Raw genomic sequence first — 18,632 nt, 5'->3', positions numbered from 1 at the left:
AGCACTATGTGGGGCCCATTATTCTGTATGGAGCACTATGTGGGGCCCATTATTCTGTATGGAGCACTATGTGGGGCCCATTATACTGTATGGAGCACTATGTGGGGCCCATTATACTGTATGGAGCACTATGTGGGGCCCATTATACTGTATGGAGGACTATGTGGGGCCATTATTCTGTATGGAGGACTATGTGGGGCCCATTATACTGTATGGAGGACTATGTGGGGCCCATTATACTGTATGGAGGACTATGTGGGACCCATTATTCTGTATGGAGGACTATGTGGGGCCATTATACTGTATGGAGGACTATGTGGGGCCATTATACTGTATGGAGGACTATGTGGGGCCATTATTCTGTATGGAGGACTATGTGGGGCCATTATACTGTATGGAGGACTATGTGGGCACATTATTCTGTATGGAGGACTATGTGGGGCCCATTATTCTGTATGGAGGACTATGTGGGGCCCATTATTCTGTATGGAGGACTATGTGGGGCCCATTATTCTGTATGGAGGACTATGTGGGGCCCATTATTCTGTATGGAGGACTATGTGGGGCCCATTATTCTGTATGGAGGACTATGTGGGGCCCATTATTCTGTATGGAGGACTATGTGGGGCCCATTATTCTGTATGGGGGACTATGTGGGGCCCATTATTCTGTATGGAGGACTATGTGGGGCCCATTATTCTGTATGGAGGACTATGTGAGGCCCATCGTCAAGCCGGACCTTTTATTAAGAGAGAGAAAAATATGTCTGTTTTCTTCCAATAAAAAGGCGCCACTCCTGTCCACAGGTTGTTTCCGGTACTGCAGCGTCACCTCTTTTTCTTCTATTGTCCAGAGCTGCAATACCAGACACGACCTGTGGGCAGGAGTGGCGCTGATTCTTCTTGGTAAAGCGGGGAGATAGTCACAGAATTGAGCAGACGTCGGTCATCGCATGCCGCAGTGTGAAAACCAAATCTTAAAGGGCCACGCCGCCCTCCGGTGACTCAATTCACAACCTTCCGGAGTCTTGAGAGAAGAGCAACACAATGTAGCGGATTGTATTCCCCCCACCCTTGTATTTTATATGGCGGGAGGTTTTCTCTGCGGCAGAGCGCCCCCTATGGCATGGCGGCAGCTTCTCATCCGTTACCTGGTATAATTGCATTGCACCCATGTAGCTGAGCCGAGTCTGACTCTGGTTTTCCGTTTTTTTTTTCGCGCAGGTCGGTCCACCATCGCTCTGTCGATGAGCTGCTGCTTGACATTTCCAAATGTCAGGTGCGAACGCGGAGTTAACTTTTTTGGTACATTTAATAAAACGTTCCCTGTGATGTATTGAATCCGATGACAAAAGCTGCTGACCCCCGTTATCTGCGCGCACCGCCACCGCCGCTGTAAAGAGCAACTCTGCCCGCTGCAAAATACCAAAACAGTATATACCGCCATCCGCTGCGCGGAGCATCGTATATACGCTCTGAAGTCGACGTCCGAGACAAATACACGGCCTGCATCATCAGCCTGAGCCTCCTGGTTCATGAATAGAATGCAAGGACAGAAAGACTGACACGAAGGCAGGAGGAGCCAGAGGAGGAGTGAATCGCTGGAAAACTTGCAAATTGTGTTATTTTGTTTGCTTTGTTTTTAAGATTATTTTTTCCTCCTCCAGATCTGTTTCTCACCACTCTGGCAGAAGACGGCAACATTCAGTTCGAGACTTGGGAGAATCAGGTAAGAAATAAGGCAAAATAAGATCCTCCTAATACACCTCAGCTATTGCGGAACCTCCTAATGCACCTCAGCTGCTGCGGAACCTCCTAATACACCTCAGCTGCCGCACAACCTCATAATACACCTCAGCTGCTGCAGAACCTCATAATACACCTCAGCTGCCGCGGAACCTCATAATACACCTCAGCTGCCGCGGAACCTCATAATACACCTCAGCTGCTGCAGAACCTCATAATACACCTCAGCTGCCGCAGAACCTCATAATACACCTCAGCTGCCGCAGAACCTCATAATACACCTCAGCTGCTGCAGAACCTCATAATACACCTCAGCTGCCGCGGAACCTCATAATACACCTCAGCTGCCGCGGAACCTCATAATACACCTCAGCTGCCGCGGAACCTCATAATACACCTCAGCTGCCGCGGAACCTCATAATACACCTCAGCTGCCGCGGAACCTCATAATACACCTCAGCTGCCGCGGAACCTCATAATACACCTCAGCTGCCGCGGAACCTCATAATACACCTCAGCTGCCGCGGAACCTCATAATACACCTCAGCTGCCGCGGAACCTCATAATACACCTCAGCTGCCGCGGAACCTCATAATACACCTCAGCTGCTGCAGAACCTCATAATACACCTCAGCTGCCGCACAACCTCATAATACACCTCAGCTGCCGCACAACCTCATAATACACCTCAGCTGCCGCGGAACCTCATACTACACCTCAGCTGCCGCAGAACCTCATACTACACCTCAGCTGCCCCGGAACCTCATAATTCACCTCAGCTGCCGCGGAACCTCATAATACACCTCAGCTGCCGCGGAACCTCCTAATACACCTCAGCTGCCGCACAACCTCCTAATACACCTCAGCTGCCGCACAACCTCCTAATACACCTCAGCTGCCGCACAACCTCCTAATACACCTCAGCTGCCGCACAACCTCCTAATACACCTCAGCTGCCGCACAACCTCCTAATACACCTCAGCTGCCGCACAACCTCCTAATACACCTCAGCTGCCGCACAACCTCCTAATACACCTCAGCTGCCGCACAACCTCCTAATACACCTCAGCTGCCGCACAACCTCCTAATTCACCTCAGCTGCCGCGGAACCTCATAATACACCTCAGCTGCCGCGGAACCTCATAATACACCTCAGCTGCCGCGGAACCTCATAATACACCTCAGCTGCCGCGGAACCTCATAATACACCTCAGCTGCCGCACAACCTCATAATACACCTCAGCTGCCGCACAACCTCATAATACACCTCAGCTTCCGCGGAACCTCATAATACACCTCAGCTGCCGCGGAACCTCATAATACACCTCAGCTGCCGCAGAACCTCATAATACACCTCAGCTGCCGCACAACCTCATAATACACCTCAGCTGCCGCACAACCTCATAATACACCTCAGCTGCCGCGGAACCTCATAATACACCTCAGCTTCCGCACAACCTCATAATACACCTCAGCTGCCGCAGAACCTCATAATACACCTCAGCTGCCGCAGAACCTCATAATACACCTCAGCTGCCGCACAACCTCATAATACACCTCAGCTGCCGAAGAACCTCATACTACACCTCAGCTGCCGCACAACCTCATAATACACCTCAGCTGCCGCACAACCTCCTAATACACCTCAGCTGCCGCACAACCTCATAATACACCTCAGCTGCCGCACAACCTCATAATACACCTCAGCTGCCGCAGAACCTCATAATACACCTCAGCTGCCGCAGAACCTCATAATACACCTCAGCTGCCGCACAACCTCCTAATACACCTCAGCTGCCGCAGAACCTCATAATACACCTCAGCTGCCGCACAACCTCCTAATACACCTCAGCTGCTGCAGAACCTCATAATACACCTCAGCTGCCGCAGAACCTCATAATACACCTCAGCTGCCGCACAACCTCATAATACACCTCAGCTGCCGCAGAACCTCATACTACACCTCAGCTGCCGCACAACCTCATAATACACCTCAGCTGCCGCACAACCTCATACTACACCTCAGCTGCCGCACAACCTCATAATACACCTCAGCTGCCGCACAACCTCCTAATACACCTCAGCTGCCGCAGAACCTCATAATACACCTCAGCTGCCGCAGAACCTCATAATACACCTCAGCTGCCGCACAACCTCATAATACACCTCAGCTGCCGCAGAACCTCATACTACACCTCAGCTGCCGCACAACCTCCTAATACACCTCAGCTGCCGCACAACCTCCTAATACACCTCAGCTGCTGCAGAACCTCATAATAAACCTCAGCTGCCGCAGAACCTCATATGGACACTGCAAGCTTCAGCTGCAGCATCGCGTTCATGTCCGATCTTCCCAGGAAAGTCACAATTCTCCATCGTTATTTTTTAGCCGGTCTTTGTGGCTTTTCCTGTGATTCGGCAGTAGTCGTACATCCTTGCCGTCCTTCTGCCGCGCCGGCGTCTGACAATGAGGCCGTCCGTCTGCCCTAATGTCGGTGATAACAGGGACCCTGCTGCGGCGTCGGCTGTTCCGGGAGCTCCGCGTGCTGCATCTGCCGGCGCTCTGTGCTGTGAACACGCCGCTCTTCATCAGGACAAACCTTAAGGCCAAGTAGATTTTTTTTCTTAAAGCTGCGGCACCTTTTGTTCCGTCACTTTCTGCTGCACATTCCCCGGAGCATTCTCCTGATTGCGCACATTAATCAGAACATACGGAGACGTGTAGGACCGACGTGAGCTGATTACTCCGCGGCGCAGCGATAGGAGCCTGGTGTAATCTCCCATCAGGAGTTTCTTATCCGAGGAGCCTGGAGCGACGCTGCTACCGACCGGTACTTAGGGAGTTAAAGGCCGGGAGCGCAAAATCTAGTATATACACCCTGATGCTTCGTGCACACTAGAGGGCGCCAGCGGGGAGGCAACGTAGCCACCCTGTGGGTCACTCACCTGTCATAGTCATCCATCCATCTTTACTTTAAGGATCTGCGGACCCCAAGCCCATTAGACAAGTATGGGCAAAATTGTTTGAGCTTATAAGTCATCAGTGATGCTGAGGAGGGGTGCTGCGGACGGTGGGGCTCTGAAGAGGGGTGCTGCGGACGGTGGGGCTCTGAAGAGGGGCGCTGCGGACGGTGGGGCCCTGAAGAGGGGCGCTGCGGACGGTGGGGCCCTGAAGAGGGGCGCTGCGGACGGTGGGGCCCTGAAGAGGGGCGCTGCGGACGGTGGGGCCCTGAAGAGGGGCGCTGCGGACGGTGGGGCCCTGAAGAGGGGCGCTGCGGACGGTGGGGCCCTGAAGAGGGGCGCTGCGGACGGTGGGGCCCTGAAGAGGGGCGCTGCGGACGGTGGGGCCCTGAAGAGGGGCGCTGCGGACGGTGGGGCCCTGAAGAGGGGCGCTGCGGACGGTGGGGCCCTGAAGAGGGGCGCTGCGGACGGTGGGGCCCTGAAGAGGGGCGCTGCGGACGGTGGGGCCCTGAAGAGGGGCGCTGCGGACGGTGGGGCCCTGAAGAGGGGCGCTGCGGACGGTGGGGCCCTGAAGAGGGGCGCTGCGGACGGTGGGGCCCTGAAGAGGGGCGCTGCGGACGGTGGGGCCCTGAAGAGGGGCGCTGCGGACGGTGGGGCCCTGAAGAGGGGCGCTGCGGACGGTGGGGCCCTGAAGAGGGGCGCTGCGGACGGTGGGGCCCTGAAGAGGGGCGCTGCGGACGGTGGGGCCCTGAAGAGGGGCGCTGCGGACGGTGGGGCCCTGAAGAGGGGCGCTGCGGACGGTGGGGCCCTGAAGAGGGGCGCTGCGGACGGTGGGGCCCTGAAGAGGGGCGCTGCGGACGGTGGGGCCCTGAAGAGGGGCGCTGCGGACGGTGGGGCCCTGAAGAGGGGCGCTGCGGACGGTGGGGCCCTGAAGAGGGGCGCTGCGGACGGTGGGGCCCTGAAGAGGGGCGCTGCGGACGGTGGGGCCCTGAAGAGGGGCGCTGCGGACGGTGGGGCCCTGAAGAGGGGCGCTGCGGACGGTGGGGCCCTGAAGAGGGGCGCTGCGGACGGTGGGGCCCTGAAGAGGGGCGCTGCGGACGGTGGGGCCCTGAAGAGGGGCGCTGCGGACGGTGGGGCCCTGAAGAGGGGCGCTGCGGACGGTGGGGCCCTGAAGAGGGGCGCTGCGGACGGTGGGGCCCTGAAGAGGGGCGCTGCGGACGGTGGGGCCCTGAAGAGGGGCGCTGCGGACGGTGGGGCCCTGAAGAGGGGCGCTGCGGACGGTGGGGCCCTGAAGAGGGGCGCTGCGGACGGTGGGGCCCTGAAGAGGGGCGCTGCGGACGGTGGGGCCCTGAAGAGGGGCGCTGCGGACGGTGGGGCCCTGAAGAGGGGCGCTGCGGACGGTGGGGCCCTGAAGAGGGGCGCTGCGGACGGTGGGGCCCTGAAGAGGGGCGCTGCGGACGGTGGGGCCCTGAAGAGGGGCGCTGCGGACGGTGGGGCCCTGAAGAGGGGCGCTGCGGACGGTGGGGCCCTGAAGAGGGGCGCTGCGGACGGTGGGGCCCTGAAGAGGGGCGCTGCGGACGGTGGGGCCCTGAAGAGGGGCGCTGCGGACGGTGGGGCCCTGAAGAGGGGCGCTGCGGACGGTGGGGCCCTGAAGAGGGGCGCTGCGGACGGTGGGGCCCTGAAGAGGGGCGCTGCGGACGGTGGGGCCCTGAAGAGGGGCGCTGCGGACGGTGGGGCCCTGAAGAGGGGCGCTGCGGACGGTGGGGCCCTGAAGAGGGGCGCTGCGGACGGTGGGGCCCTGAAGAGGGGCGCTGCGGACGGTGGGGCCCTGAAGAGGGGCGCTGCGGACGGTGGGGCCCTGAAGAGGGGCGCTGCGGACGGTGGGGCCCTGAAGAGGGGCGCTGCGGACGGTGGGGCGCTGCGGACGGTGGGGCTCTGAAGAGGGGCACTGCGGACGGTGGGGCTCTGAGGAGGGGCGTTGCGGACGGTGGAACCAGGGAGGAGGGGCGCTGCGGGCGGTGGAACCTGGGAGGAGGGGCGCTGCGGGCGGTGGAACCTGGGAGGAGGGGCTCTGCGGGCGGTGGAACCTGGGAGGAGGGGCTCTGCGGGCGGTGGAACCAGGGAGGAGGGGCGCTGCGGGCGGTGGAACCTGGGAGGAGGGGCTCTGCGGGCGGTGGAACCTGGGAGGAGGGGCTCTGCGGGCGGTGGAAGCTGGGAGGAGGGGCTCTGCGGGCGGTGGAAGCTGGGAGGAGGGGCGCTGCGGGCGGTGGAAGCTGGGAGGAGGGGCGCTGCGGGCGGTGGAAGCTGGGAGGAGGGGCGCTGCGGGCGGTGGAAGCTGGGAGGAGGGGCGCTGCGGGCGGTGGAAGCTGGGAGGAGGGGCGCTGCGGGCGGTGGAAGCTGGGAGGAGGGGCGCTGCGGGCGGTGGAAGCTGGGAGGAGGGGCGCTGCGGGCGGTGGAAGCTGGGAGGAGGGGCGCTGCGAGCGGTGGAAGCTGGGAGGAGGGGCTCTGCGGGCGGTGGAAGCTGGAAGGAGGGGCTCTGCGGGCGGTGGAAGCTGGGAGGAGGGGCGGTGGAACCTGGGAGGAGGGGTCGCTGCGGTCGGTGGAAGCTGGGAGGAGGGTCGCTGCGGGCGGTGGAAGCTGGGAGGAGGGGCGCTGCGGGCGGTGGAAGCTGGGAGGAGGGGCGCTGCGGGCGGTGGAAGCTGGGAGGAGGGGCGCTGCGAGCGGTGGAAGCTGGGAGGAGGGGCGCTGCGGGCGGTGGAAGCTGGTGAGGAGGGGCGCTGCGGGCGGTGGAAGCTGGGAGGAGGGGCGCTGCGGGCGGTGGAAGCTGGGAGGAGGGGCGCTGCGGGCGGTGGAAGCTGGGAGGAGGGGCGCTGCGGGCGGTGGAAGCTGGGAGGAGGGGCTCTGCGGGCGGTGGAAGCTGGGAGGAGGGGCGGTGGAACCTGGGAGGAGGGGTCGCTGCGGGCGGTGGAAGCTGGGAGGAGGGTCGCTGCGGGCGGTGGAAGCTGGGAGGAGGGGCGCTGCGGGCGGTGGAAGCTGGGAGGAGGGGCGCTGCGGGCGGTGGAAGCTGGGAGGAGGGGCGGTGGAAGCTGGGAGGAGGGGCGCTGCGGGCGGTGGAAGCTGGGAGGAGGGGCGCTGCGGGCGGTGGAAGCTGGGAGGAGGGGCGCTGCGGGCGGTGGAAGCTGGGAGGAGGGGCGCTGCGGGCGGTGGAAGCTGGGAGGAGGGGCGCTGCGGGCGGTGGAAGCTGGGAGGAGGGGCGCTGCGGGCGGTGGAAGCTGGGAGGAGGGGCGCTGCGGGCGGTGGAAGCTGGGAGGAGGGGCGCTGCGGGCGGTGGAAGCTGGGAGGAGGGGCTCTGCGGGCGGTGGAAGCTGGGAGGAGGGGCGGTGGAACCTGGGAGGAGGGGTCGCTGCGGGCGGTGGAAGCTGGGAGGAGGGTCGCTGCGGGCGGTGGAAGCTGGGAGGAGGGGCGCTGCGGGCGGTGGAAGCTGGGAGGAGGGGCGCTGCGGGCGGTGGAAGCTGGGAGGAGGGGCGGTGGAAGCTGGGAGGAGGGTCGCTGCGGGCGGTGGAAGCTGGGAGGAGGGTCGCTGCGGGCGGTGGAAGCTGGGAGGAGGGGCGCTGCGGGCGGTGGAAGCTGGGAGGAGGGGCGCTGCGGGCGGTGGAAGCTGGGAGGAGGAGCGCTGCGGGCGGTGGAAGCTGGGAGGAGGGGCGCTGCGGGCGGTGGAAGCTGGGAGGAGGGGCGCTGCGGGCGGTGGAAGCTGGGAGGAGGGGCGCTGCGGGCGGTGGAAGCTGGGAGGAGGGGCGCTGCGGGCGGTGGAAGCTGGGAGGAGGGGCGCTGAGGACTGTCGGATTATAGAAGTGGTTACTGGCATCAAGGGACTTGGTGGCCGGGCGGAGGGCATAAGGGCTGTTGGGAATAAAGACCCCGAGGAAGGGGGTGTGGGGGTCTGTGAAGAGGGGCCCTAGGGGAGGAAGCCCCCTCGAATGGATTATTACCTCGTCTTCCGTCCTGATATTTTGTTACATCTCTTTTTTTTCTCAGGGTGGAAATTTCTCCGCAGCCACATCCACCGCCCCAAAGCCGAAGGACGCCAGGATCGTCGGACAGTCCGTTTTTGCTGATTTTGGTAGGTGGCGCTCAATACGTTGCGATATCACATGTCTGCGTATCAGAAGTGGGAGAAAAGAGGAGATGTCGGGAGTGGAGAGGCGCGAGACCACCGGGGGGCGAGAGACCACGAGGGGTCAGTGTGATCCCTGTGTGTCATTGCTCCTGGTCTTTATGATACCGGTGACTTATTGAGGATCTCGGATCGGACTCCATCTTTAGGTATTTTAGTCTGAGACGTGTGGACAGGACACAGCGGAGGTCGCCCGGCTGATGGATGGCGGCTGATAGTCCGCACTTTATTGCTGTAAATGATGAACTCCTCCATTCATCTCCTGGAACGAGGGAGAACAAGAAATCGATGTCTCCCGTCTCACCGGCCGCTGGTTCCGGCTCCTTGTCTTCCTCGCACTCCGGCACGTGGAGAAAATGATTGTGGGGTCCGTGCTGGTGCCCGTCTATAATGTATCTGATGAGTGGGTGCGCAGCGTCCTGCTCGCTCATGTCTCCCGCTCGCTCATGTCTCCCGCTCGCTCATGTCTCCCGCTCACTCCTCTTCCATAATTCTGCACCCCCCCCCTCCGGGAGATATTTGTTTGGCAGCGACATTGATGAAAGGCTCTTTCCCCGGCGGGGGGGGGGGGGCTTTATGGCACATATTGATGCATTACCGGCACTGGAGAACAATGCGCCCCTCGCCCGCCGAGACCCCGCGCTTTCATCCTCCCCAGACTTTGTGACACCAAATTGCCGTAAATAGCCGCGTGAGTGATTACAGCGAGACGTTCGGGGCCCCAGATACCGAGCTCATCCCCGGCACCCCCCATCCCACGTTTCTATGGGGATAAGGGGGGGTTCACATCATTAAAGAGATATCATCCCAAAGGAGCTGCGTTCAGAGCAACTCATTTAAAGGGGACATGTCGCTATTTCCTTCCTAAAGGGTCACCCCCATAATACAAACCAGGAGACTCCTATATCTTTCCTGCTGATAAGTAATCATTCCCCCTTTTAACTCATTAATAATAGGTCCTTCCTTTTTTAAAATTGGGGGTCCACGGAGCTTGGGACCATCAAATTAACATTTAAAGGAGCGGCGCGGGTCATATGGGAAGTCCGTCAACTAAAGGTATCACAGCCATAGGGGGTCTGATAATAACGGACCCTGCTCCTTTGTGTCTTGTAGATGGAGACGGTTTCCAGGACCATTTGCTGCCAGTCTGCGAAGACGAAAAATGCCTGAAAAGTGTCATTTATCTCATGAAACACGGCTCCACACAGGTGAGGACACTGCACTCGTTACCTGCTGCAGGTATATATCCGGTGTATACAGGTGAGGACACTGCACTCGTTACCTGCTGCAGGTATATATCCGGTGTATACAGGTGAGGACACTGCACTCGTTACCTGCTGCAGGTATATATCCGGTGTATACAGGTGAGGACACTGCACTCGTTACCTGCTGCAGGTATATATCCGGTGTATACAGGGGAGGACACTGCGCTCGTTACCTGCTGCTGGTATATATCCGGTGTATACAGGGGAGGACACTGCGCTCGTTACCTGCTGCTGGTATATATCCGGTGTATACAGGTGAGGACACTGCACTCGTTACCTGCTGCAGGTATATATCCGGTGTATACAGGTGAGGACACTGCACTCGTTACCTGCTGCAGGTATATATCCGGTGTATACAGGTGAGGACACTGCACTCGTTACCTGCTGCAGGTATATATCCGGTGTATACAGGGGAGGACACTGCGCTCGTTACCTGCTGCTGGTATATATCCGGTGTATACAGGGGAGGACACTGCGCTCGTTACCTGCTGCTGGTATATATCCGGTGTATACAGGTGAGGACACTGCGCTCGTTACCTGCTGCAGGTATATATCCGGTGTATACAGGGGAGGACACTGCGCTCGTTACCTGCTGCAGGTATATATCCGGTGTATACAGGGGAGGACACTGCGCTCGTTACCTGCTGCAGGTATATATCCGGTGTATAGAGGGGAGGACACTGCGCTCGTTACCTGCTGCAGATATATATCCGGTGTATACAGGGGAGGACACTGCGCTCGTTACCTGCTGCAGGTATATATCCGGTGTATACAGGTGAGGATACTGCGCTCATTACCTGCTGCAGGTATATATCCGATGTATACAGGTGAGGATACTGCGCTCGTTACCTGCTGCAGATATATATCCGGTGTATACAGGGGAGGACACTGCGCTTGTTACCTGCTGCAGGTATATATCCGGTGTATACAGGTGAGGATACTGCGCTCGTTATCTGCTGCAGGTATATATCCGGTGTATACAGGTGAGGACACAGCGCTCGTTACCTGCTGCTGGTATATATCCGGTGTATACAGGTGAGGACACAGCGCTCGTTACCTGCTGCAGGTATATATCCGGTGTATACAGGGGAGGACACAGCGCTCGTTACCTGCTGCAGGTATATATCCGGTGTATACAGGGGAGGACACTGCTCGTTACCTGCTGCAGGTATATATCCGGTGTATACAGGTGAGGACACTGCGCTCGTTACCTGCTGCAGGTATATATCTGGTGTATACAGGGGAGGACACTGCGCTCGTTATCTGCTTTTTGGTATATATCCGGTGTATACAGGTGAGGACACTGCGCTCGTTACCTGCTGCAGGTATATATCCGGTGTATACAGGTGAGGACACTGCGCTCGTTACCTGCTGCTGGTATATATCCGGTGTATACAGGGGAGGACACTGCGCTCGTTACCTGCTGCTGGTATATATCCGGTGTATACAGGTGAGGACACTGCGCTCGTTACCTGCTGCAGGTATATATCCGGTGTATACAGGTGAGGACACTGCGCTCGTTACCTGCTGCAGGTATATATCCGGTGTATACAGGTGAGGACACTGCGCTCGTTACCTGCTGCAGGTATATATCCGGTGTATGCAGGTGAGGACACTGCGCTCGTTACCTGCTGCTGGTATATATCCGGTGTATACAGGGGAGGACACTGCGCTCGTTACCTGCTGCAGGTATATATCCGGTGTATACAGGTGAGGACACTGCGCTTGTTACCTGCTGCAGGTATATATCCGGTGTATACAGGTGAGGACACTGCGCTCGTTACCTGCTGCTGGTATATATCCGGTGTATACAGGGGAGGACACTGCGCTCGTTACCTGCTGCAGGTATATATCCGGTCTATACAGGGGAGGACATTACGCTCGTTACCTGCTGCAGGTATATATCCGGTATATACAGGGGAGGACATTACGCTCGTTACCTGCTGCAGGTATATATCCGGTGTGTACAGAGGAGGACACTGCGCTCGTTACCTGCTGTAGGTATATATCCGGTGTATACAGGGGAGGACATTGCGCTCGTTACCTGCTGCAGGTATATATCCGGTGTGTACAGAGGAGGACATTGCGCTCGTTACCTGCTGCAGGTATATATCCGGTGTATACAGGGGAGGACATTACGCTCGTTACCATCTGTAGGTATATATCCGGTGTATACAGGGGAGGACATTGCGCTCGTTACCTGCTGCAGGTATATATCCGGTGTATACAGGTGAGGACACTGCGCTCGTTACCTGCTGCTGACAGGGCGTAGTGAAGGCCGGGGAGTCCTGCGCTTCTCGCATTATCACGTCTCTCTTCTCATTCATTATTCATTAATTTGAGCATGAAATGAGTGCAGCGATGATTGCGGCTTCTTGGCCCGAGATCAGTGACTGATCGTTCACATGTGCTGCTCATTAGTCTTCTGCTTCTTTCCCTGCGCTCCTGTGCCCGGGGAAGACGCCGCTCCGTTCTCTTTATTCTTCCCTTTCCACCCGGGCCGCAGTCTGCTCTGCCCCCGGGTGGGGACGCTGCGCCCGGCCGCCGTCTGCTCTGCCCCCGGGTGGGGACGCTGCGCCTGGGCCGCTATGTGCTCTGCCCCCGGGTGGGGACACTGCGCCCGGCCGCCGTCTGCTCTGCCCCCGGGTGGGGACGCTGCGCCTGGGCCGCTATGTGCTCTGCCCCCGGGTGGGGACGCTGCGCCTAGCCGCCCTCCGAGGAAATAAAATAGGTCAAGAAGGAATTTTCATCTATATCAATGTGCAATTTAAGCCCTGGTTATATTTGGCTTCTGTCACTTTTCCCATCACTGCCAAGCCTTAAAGGGGATCTCCATTCTTTGTTTTGTTCTTTTTTTCTCAGTTTTATTCACCTTTTTAGCTTTTTTTTTTTTTTTATATCTGTGTCCATCCTGAGCCACCTGCTTCATGATCTAAATGGCAGAACTACAGTAAAGACTGACACAAAATGAAGGAAGGGGAAGAAATTGGGAAATGTATCTGTACTCAGCTTCAACATGTTCTGCGGCCGCATTATAGGGAAAAGACAATGGTTTTCTGCAATTCATCTTGATTTTCCATGTAGGCATTAAAGGGGATTATGTACTATAAAAAACGGTCTCATCCCATCCCCCTCCCCGCCTTTCAGAAACGGTGCCGATCTTGTCCTAGTGGCCGGGTTTGGTTTCACCGTCTGTGCCTCTTCAGGGGTGCAGTGACCCACGCATTTGTCAACATTGTATTCTGGCGGAGTCGTGTCACTGTTGTGGGCACCTAGTGGCTCTGTCTGGTATTGCAGTTCAACCCCTTAATGTGAACCCCCCCTCTCACTGGGCACTGTCTTGATGAAGGTTGTAATTATCCAAAGCGTTTCACCATCTGTGCTTCTTCAAGGGTGCAGTAAACCACCATGTGTCGGCATTGTATTCTGGCGCAGTCGTGTCACTGTTGCGGGCACCTAGTTGCTTTGTTATTGCAGTTCACCAACTAAAAGTGACCCCCCTGGCTGGGCTCTATCCTGATGAAGGTCGTAATTACCCAATGCGTTCCACCATCTGTTCTCCTTCAGGGGTTCAGTAAATCACGCATGTGTCGGCATTGTATTCTGGCGGAGTAGTGTGACTGTTAAGGGCACCTAGTGGCTGTGTCTGGTATTGCAGTTCAGCCCCTTAAAGTGATACCCACCCATCCCAGCTGGGCAATATCCTGATGATGGTCATAATTACCCAGAGCTTTTCACCATCTGTTCTTCTTCAGGGGTGCAGTGAACCACCACGTGTCGGCATTGTATTCTGGCGGAGCTGTGTGTGGTATTGCTGTTCAGCCCCTTAAAATGACCCCTTGGCTGGACTCTATCCTGATGATGATAGTAATTACCCAACATGTTTCACCGTCTATGCTTCTTCAGGGGTGCAGTGAATCACACATATGTCAACATTGTATGCTGGCTGAGTCGTGCCACTGTTGTGGGCACCTAGTGGCTGTGCCTGGTATTGCAGTTCAGCCCCTTAAAGTGACCCCCCCCCCCCGGCTCGGTTGCTATCCTGATGAAGGTTGTAATTGCCCTACGTGTTTCACCATCTGCGCTTCTTCAGGGGTGCAGTGAACCATGCACATGTCGCCATTGTATGGCGGAGTCGTGTCACTGTTGCGGGCAGCCTGCTTAACCCCTCGCAGTAAGGACCGTTACCGCCAGCCATGCATTTACAGCGCCACAGTCTTTCCTCTTCTTCTCTCACCCCGATCTTACGCGGGTGAGCGCAGGCCAGTACAGTTTCCAAGGCAACCGTGCAAAGTCCAGAGAGTCTTGTAATCTGGTCCTTATTATAATAGGATAGAATTATAGGGACCCTTTAAGAAAAAGACTAACAGCGAGACATGCGATCGAGTCACAGAAGAAAATGGTGATAAATCCACAAAAGAAAACCTATAAACCGACCCCAAGACTGTGACATGGGGAAATAATAATAATAATAAAAAAAAGTCTAAACAAGTTTATTTATTCATGAAATCGACAGACGAGGACGATTCAGGGACGAATATTTTCCTGTGTCATGTCTGGGAAAAATAAAAAAAATAAATAATTAAAGTAATGTTGCTTTAAAAAAATATTTTTTTTTTTATATATAATATATATATATATATATATATATATATATATATATATATATATATATATATATATATATATATATATATATATATATATATATATATATGCACTGTGTTCAGAATTATTAGGCAAGTTGTATTTTAGAGGATTATTTTTATTATTGATCAACAACTATGTTCTCAATCAACCCAAAAGACTCATAAATATCCAAGCTTAATATTTTTGGAAGTTGGAGTGTTTTTTTTTTAGATTTGGCTATCTTAGGAGGATATCTGTTTGTGCAGGTAACTATTACTGTGCAGAATTATTAGGCAACTTAATAAAAAAACAAATATAATTCCATCTCACTTGTTTATTTTCACCAGGTAAACCAATATCAGTGCACAAAATTTAGAAATAAACATTTCTGACATGCAAAAACAAAAACCAAAAAAATGAGTGATGAATATAGCCACCTTTCTTTATGATGACGCTCAACAGCCTCCATCCATAGATTCTGTCAGTTGCTTGATCTGGTTTCGATCAACATTGCGTGCAGCAGCCACCACAGCCTCCCAGACACTGTTCCCAGAGGTGTACTGTTTTCCCTCCCTGTAGATCTCACCACAGCCCCCCAGTCACTGTTCCCAGAGGTGTACTGTTTTCCCTCCCTGTAGATCTCACCACAGCCTCCCAGACACTGCTCCCAGAGGTGTACTGTTTTCCCTCCCTGTAGATCTCACATTTTATGATGGACCACAGGTTCTCTATGGGGTTCAGATCAGGTGAACAAGGGGGCCATGTCATTATTTTTTCTTCTTTTAGACCTTTACTGGCCAGCCACGCTGTGGAGTAGTTGGATGCATGTGATGGAGCTTTGTCCTGCATGAAAATCATCTTTTTCTTGAACGATACCGACTTCTTCCTGTACCACTGCTTGAAGACGTTGTCTTCCAGAAACTGGCAGTAGGTCTGGGAGTTGAGCTTCACTCCATCCTCAACCCGAAAAGGTCCCACAAGTTCATCTTTGATGATACCAGCCCATACCAGTACCCCACCTCCACCTTGCTGGCGTCTGAGTCAGAGTGGAGTACTCTGCCCTTTATTGATCCAGCCTCTGGCTCATCCATCTGGCCCATCAAGAGTCACTCTCATTTCATCAGTCCATAAAACCTTTGAAAAATCAGTCTTAAGATATTTCTTGGCCCATTCTTGACGTTTTATCTTACGTTTCTGGTTCAGAGGTGGTGGTTTTTCAGCCTTCCTTACCTTGGCCATGTCCCTGAGTATCGCACACCTTGTGCTTTTTGATACTCCAGTAACGTTGCCGCTCTGAAATATGGCAAAACTGGTGGCGAATGGCATCTTGGCAGCTTCACGCTTGATTTTCCTCAATTCATGGGCAGTTATTTTGCGCCTTTTTTGGCCAACACGCTTCTTGCGACCCTGTTGGCTATTTGCCATGAAACGCTTGATTGTTCGGTGATCACGCTTCAAAAGTTTGGAAATTTCAAGACTGCTGCCTCCCTCTGCAAGACATCTCACAATTTTGGACTTTTCAGAGCCGTCAAATCTCTCTTCTGACCCATTTTGCCAAAGGAAAGGAAGTTGTCTAATAATTAAGCGCACCTTATATAGGGTGTTGATGTCATTAGTCAACACCCCTCCTCATTACAGAGAGGCACAGCACCAGATTTACTTAATTGGTAGTTGGCTCTGAAGACTATGCAGCTTGGAGTAGGACAACATGTATAAAAAGTATCATGTGAGCAAAATACTCATTTGCCTAATAATTCTGAACACAGTGGATATATATATAATTAATAAATGAAATGATATTGGGGAAAAATATATAAAAAAAAATAATAAAATGATGTTGGGGGGAAAAAAAATAAAATAATAATAAAAAAAAGATACATTTCCGTGGCGGCTCCTGTGTTCCCATTTCCTGGCGTCGGACATCTATTTTCTGAATCCGTGACTGTTAACCCCTTTTTTTTTTTTTTTTTTTTTTTTTTTTTTTTTGCAGTGGGTTCCAGTGCTCCAGAATTTTACCAATGTGAACACAGTTTGGGGGTTTGTATCCCAGGACTCTGCCCACGTCCCATCTCTGCCCATCTTTCTGCACGTTGGGGATTACAACATGGACGGCTACCCCGACGCCCTGGCCATCCTGCGGAACACGTCCGGGAGGTAGGTCCGCTCCCGATCCCTCTCCTCGTCCTTCCTCTGCCCATTGATCTCCCTCTGCGGCCGGTTGTCTGGATTTGGACGTGGCTGGAGGCGTTCACTTCTCTAATGAGTCGTCAGGAGACCGGTAAGTAGAAGGACTGCAGCCGCGGAAATCAATATCTCATCTGATATTTCTCACACCGCGGCTGAATTCCTTTTTTTTTTTTTCTGGGTTTATTCCTCGCGTTTCTTTTGTTTTCTTTCACATGTAACATTATCAGATTTTGGGGCATGTGCGGAGCAACAATCAGATTTTGGGGGATGTGCGGAGCAACAATCAGATTTTGGGGGATGTACGGAGCAACAATCAGATTTTGGGGGATGTGCGGAGCAGCAATCAGATTTTGGGGGATGTGCGGAGCAACAATCAGATTTTGGGGGATGTGCGGAGCAACAATCAGATTTTGGGGGATGTGCGGAGCAGCAATCAGATTTTGGGGGATGTACGAAGCAACAATCAGATTTTGGGGGATGTGCGGAGCAACAATCAGATTTTGGGGGATGTGCGGAGCAGCAATCAGATTTTGGGGGATGTACGGAGCAACAATCAAATTTTGGGGGATGTACGGAGCAACAATCAAATTTTGGGGGATGTACGGAGCAACAATCAGATTTTGGGGGATGTGCGGAGCAGCAATCAGATTTTGGGGGATGTACGGAGCAACAATCAGATTTTGGGGGATGTACGGAGCAACAATCAGATTTTGGGGGATGTACGGAGCAACAATCAGATTTTGGGGGATGTGCAGAGTAACAATCAGATTTTGGGGGATGTGCAGAGTAACAATCAGATTTTGGGGGATGTGCAGAGTAACAATCAGATTTTGGGGGATGTGCGGAGTAACAATCAGATTTTGGGGGATGTGCGGAGTAACAATCTCCTGCCCTTTTAGGACTTGTTTAGTTAACGATGTGGGAGTTTACTATTCGTAGTGTAAGAGCTTAATTCTGCACATTGTGAATCTTGGACGGCATCGGTACGACGATGATTGCAGCTCTGCAGCGGAATATGGTGTATGCTCATTTACGCTGTGAGCCAGGGAGCGGTCGTAAGGTCTATGAAGGGTTAAATAAACTCTAGAAATTGATGGTGCTCCAGAGCTGTATTTAAACTTCTGCTAACGAATTCCGCTCCAGTGCATATAGTGCCTGGGTTGTGGAGCAGGGACATGCAGCTTTGGATGTAACTCAGGCGATTCTGGGGCAGTCACGTCTCGCGTCGGCCCCATCTGTGTCTTTTCATACGTGAAGGATTTATTTGTGAACTCTCCGCCCGTCTCTAAGTTTTCCCCAGAAGCTGCAATTACTTTTCTCCCCTTCTCCGGGCTGGCACCTGGCACCACCACTCGGGTTCTGCCAACCAATTGTCTCCAGCCTGTAATTATTCCATCAGAATGTCACGGACGATTTGCAGCGGAATATAATAAAGCCGCTATTGTTTGTTATGCCTGTCGGATCCTGCCGCGTTTCGGGGGCTGCGTAAGAACACTCGGGGTGAAGTAGGTTTTTGTCACAGGAAGGGTCAGCAGTGAAAACGAGGAAAATACATTTCCTGAATTACTTAGTGAAAATTGGAACGCGCGTCACGGAGGCGACTGACGCCCGCTGACGGAGGCGACCGCGGGAGGTGGAAAGTAAAACCCACACACGCACACATAGTCAGTC

The 18,632-nt window shown here is 54.7% G+C and overlaps 1 protein-coding gene across 1 annotated transcript in view; it reads left to right on the top strand.

Annotated features, from left to right (window-relative positions):
- The window catches only part of ITFG1 (integrin alpha FG-GAP repeat containing 1), a 146,162-nt gene that overhangs the window by 70,494 nt on the left and 57,036 nt on the right, over positions 1-18,632 (top strand). The window contains exons 7-10 of the mRNA XM_073659677.1: positions 1,667-1,728; positions 8,742-8,826; positions 9,994-10,088; positions 16,765-16,928. Of these exons, the coding sequence (XP_073515778.1) occupies positions 1,667-1,728; positions 8,742-8,826; positions 9,994-10,088; positions 16,765-16,928 (406 nt within the window). The remainder of the gene's footprint in view (positions 1-1,666; positions 1,729-8,741; positions 8,827-9,993; positions 10,089-16,764; positions 16,929-18,632) is intronic.

Source organism: Phyllobates terribilis, unplaced genomic scaffold (assembly GCF_046119375.1).
Source record: "Phyllobates terribilis strain yellow unplaced genomic scaffold, ASM4611937v1 Scaffold_14__1_contigs__length_39327217, whole genome shotgun sequence".
Taxonomy (NCBI): Eukaryota; Metazoa; Chordata; class Amphibia; order Anura; family Dendrobatidae; genus Phyllobates; species Phyllobates terribilis.
Note: the sequence above shows the minus strand (reverse complement) of the source record. Positions and strands in the feature narration are given on the sequence as shown.